General features: G+C 39.9%; 1 protein-coding gene across 1 annotated transcript in view; it reads right to left on the bottom strand.

The window, feature by feature from the left end:
- Positions 1-4,263, bottom strand: part of LOC101856539 — a gene marked incomplete in the record, with an annotated part of 45,605 nt that continues 41,342 nt past the window's right edge. The window contains 3 exon segments of the mRNA XM_005088817.3: positions 1-518; positions 2,904-3,053; positions 3,721-3,925. Of these exon segments, the coding sequence (XP_005088874.2) occupies positions 353-518; positions 2,904-3,053; positions 3,721-3,925 (521 nt within the window).

The raw sequence follows: 4,263 nt of genomic DNA, 5'->3' as shown, positions 1-4,263 counted from the left end.
TTTGTTTTTACACCTTTATTTTCTTTTTGTTAGCGTCATTCACAAACTGCCGTTGCACTTTGCATTTGTAAAAAGTTTGTGAGATGTGTGCTATTAGTTTCAACACCCATATTGCACGAGTAGTAAATTATACACCCTTGAAAGCATAACCGGCAAAGCTCGGAAACGGTTTCAACATCATATCTTCTTGCTCCTTGTCGACATTAGGTTTGATGCGACATTACCAGACGAACAGAAGGGTAGCACATTACTCGAAAGTCTTTTTCATGGAAAGCATTATACATAGTTTGTATAGTGCTGCACCTTTGTTTTCATTTCATTCTTTCTTCTTCCATTATTTGTCTGTCTTGGTCTAGTCGGGCAAAACCACAGCCCTGAAGATATATTGACGGCAAGCACTGGATGCATCCAAGGGCGCGAATTCGTAATAGTTACCGGCCTCAAAGTCCGCCGCGCTGGTGATGGGGTTTTTCAGGTATCCTAGATTTTTATAATCTGGATTGTCAGCAAGGCTGCATCTGTGGGGAAAATATAGTAGAGTTATCTATCTATCTATCTATCTATCTATCTATCTATCTATCTATCTATCTATCTATTCCCTACTTTCAACCTACAGTTCACCCTGCTGCAAGGGTAAATGATTCTTGGGCGGCGAGTACGACAAAGGCTCCGCACACATAAGGAAAAATACCTCTCGTCCCACGGCTGTAAAATATAATGTTACTTGGCGGTGAAGATAGGGGAATGAGCGAAAATTGCCTCATTTGCATACTAGCACCTGAACGAAGATATGTGTTTTGGTAAGTGTTTTACGGCGCTCGCAACTGCATAAAGTCATCTGAGCGCGCGCAACACACTGAACTTTCAGTTGGTAGGAAATTTAGAATTTTGCCCGGGTGGCGGCCAAAGCCTACTCTTATCGATTTCAGACCACCAAGGTATCTTCAACAAGCGCAACTTGCACACGGGACCTTCGAAATTTTTTGCCCTTGTCCGAGAAGGCTAGGTGTAGATCTTTCCCACCAGAGGATCAGGGGTGTGGTTGAAAGACAGCAGTAAGAAGGGACCAAGGAGTAGCAGTAGAAAGGCTGCAGAAAGAGTCAGAAGCCCAGAAGAGAGGCAAAGGGGTTGAACGAAGAGTGAAAATTTCCTAGTGTACGCCGTGCCTGAGGGAATATTTTATCATCTGCATGACGTTGATGAAACACTTGGTTAAAAAAAAAAGAATAATATCATAATATAGCCTACTGTACACACCTCCAGATTATATTATGTCTCCTAAATGTCCTCTCGTTGAAGTAGAATTTTGTTCGTGCAAAATTGTAAGGCAACGGTAATAACAAGATTTTCAAGAGCAAGCTCTTGAATTCTTACACACAGGAAGAAAAAATCTTTGAGTGTTCGTCTTCCACTAAACTCACAGAGAACGGACACCCAACGCGGAATGGGTATACACAGGGACAGGGCACACTGGTTATTTCCTTCATTTGACGGAATCTAGGGCAGCCTGATTTCCCCTTCATATATGGCGTAAAAGCTACACATTTGCCACAATGCTATCAATTCCAACTTAATTAGACTTTGACCTTGAAATCAAACACGTTCCTTTTTCAAGATTCTGAATTGAATCGGTCGTATTGTCCCAAATTTGGTAGCTTTTGTCCCCCATGAAAGAAACCCTGGTTGGTTGTCCCCGACTTAATTTAAATGAATCAACACATTTGCCACAATGCTATCAATTCCAACTTAATTAGACTTTGACCTTGAAATCAAACACGTTCCTTTTTCAAGATTCTGAATTGAATCGGTCGTATTGTCCCAAATTTGGTAGCTTTTGTCCCCCATGAAAGAAACCCTGGTTGGTTGTCCCCGACTTAATTTAAATGAATCAACACATTTGCCACAATGCTATCAATTCCAACTTAATTAGACTTTGACCTTGAAATCAAACACGTTCCTTTTTCAAGATTCTGAATTGAATCGGTCGTATTGTCCCAAATTTGGTAGCTTTTGTCCCCCATGAAAGAAACCCTGGTTGGTTGTCCCCGACTTAATTTAAATGAATCAACACATTTGCCACAATGCTATCAATTCCAACTTAATTAGACTTTGACCTTGAAATCAAACACGTTCCTTTTTCAAGATTCTGAATTGAATCGGTCGTATTGTCCCAAATTTGGTAGCTTTTGTCCCCCATGAAAGAAACCCTGGTTGGTTGTCCCCGACTTAATTTAAATGAATCAACACATTTGCCACAATGCTATCAATTCCAACTTAATTAGACTTTGACCTTGAAATCAAACACGTTCCTTTTTCAAGATTCTGAATTGAATCGGTCGTATTGTCCCAAATTTGGTAGCTTTTGTCCCCCATGAAAGAAACCCTGGTTGGTTGTCCCCGACTTAATTTAAATGAATCAAACTGGCAGTTTACACTATGTTATGTGTCATTGACGTTGCACAACAACAGCCTGTTCTAACAACCACCTGTCCAAGAAAATGACCTGTACAAACGATTAATCCCCATTTAATCCCTTGCACCTTTTTTTTCTCTAATGTACGAGTAATATTATAATGGCACCGTCAAAGACGTTTCATATATCCAAGACAACCACTGTCCTCCTCGGTAGTGGGTGGCTGTCTCAGAAAATTTCAACTAAAAAAAATACCTTATCGAGTGTCTCCCTCCACGTCCGGCTAGCCATCGCAGGAAATAATGATGCTGCCTGACTTGCTTTATTATCTCGTTTTATTAAAGGTGTGATTTGCAAACAAATGTTCACTGGACTAAAAGTGACAAAACAAAACAACCTCCTCCAACAAAAATGGTCATGATTTGCTTTTCTAACTGATCTAAATAGAACTAAGGGGTGGGGTTAAAATCTGTACAAGCAATCAACTTACAAAGCGTATCCAATCCCTGCATAATCATTGCCGTAGTAAATAGCGATCAAGTCCCCTTTACGAACAGGGATACGGTCCGCCTCGGGCACATAGTAGTTAACTTGGAAATCTGAGACCGTCTTCACGGGATTCTGCCCAATCAACTGATACCTGTGATAAGGATAAACATGATTTAAAACGTAAATCAAAATCGTTTCAGGACTCCAATGAATAGAATTGTGATGCATATAATATAGTGTAGTTTGTTTTCAGTTTGACATAATATTATACTTTGAGGCCGAGGAAGTAAAAAGAATAGACTGTACGTACATGAAGGTGCACTCTATAACGTATGACAAATATCGATCCTGGTACAATAAATGCTAAATATATCCATCACTGTGTAATAAATGTTAATAAGCGCTTTGCAAATACAATAAATGTCATTTCGCGTCCGACACAGAACCTAAAATGTCAATATTTGTCGTACTCTCTTCTGTCAATAATTGTCATACTCTCTTCTGTCAATATTTGTCGTACTCTCTTCTGTCAATATTTGTCGTACTCTCTTCTGTCAATATTTGTCCTACCCACTTTGGTCAACATTTGTCGTAAACGCTTCTGTCAGCATTGTCCTTCACATCCCCGTCAATATTTTGTTCTACTTATATCTGTTAGTATTTATTGTCCCACTCAATTTCGTTAACAGCTGTCCTTCATACCTTTGTCCTATAAAATTTCCCCACCTCTAAAAGCTGTCCCTCACACTTTTGTTAGTTCTACACACTTTTGACCTGCATACTTCAGTCAATAAGTGACCTGTACAGAACACACTCACGTAAAATTCCCTTCACCAAAGGACCTCCACACTTGGAAAGCGCCATCCCCGTAGCTAGAGCTGAAGAACTCCCAGCGCACTATGTGGCCATCGATAGGCACTCTCATGTATGGCACATTGCCGGTGAAGGCACGCCTGGGAGTGCCAGACATTTTAGGCTTTTCTAGTGGTGGGGAGTCCATGGTGACCTCTACGGATTCTTGGGCTGTTTGGACGGAAGAAGAACATTTGTGGTTGCAATACGTAACATAAACAACAAACAATCACAATAGCAACAACAACAGGAGCAGTAGCAACAACAACAACAACAACAACAACAACAACAACAACAACAACAGCAACAACAACAACAGCAACAACAACAACAGCAACAGTCAAAAGCAGGAATATTGTTCTCTGCCAGGTATTAATATACAATAGTATGTTTTCTAGAGGTAATAAATTATTACTAAACTGATGATACATTTTAATCTGATTTTTGTTAAATCTTCCGATACAACGATGGTCGGTATAGAGTTCTTAGTTTGCCTAATAAATTTTTAG

This window comes from Aplysia californica, unplaced genomic scaffold, assembly GCF_000002075.1.
Source record: "Aplysia californica isolate F4 #8 unplaced genomic scaffold, AplCal3.0 scaffold00001, whole genome shotgun sequence".
Classification (NCBI taxonomy): Eukaryota; Metazoa; Mollusca; class Gastropoda; order Aplysiida; family Aplysiidae; genus Aplysia; species Aplysia californica.
This window is presented reverse-complemented; position numbering and strand designations above follow the sequence as displayed.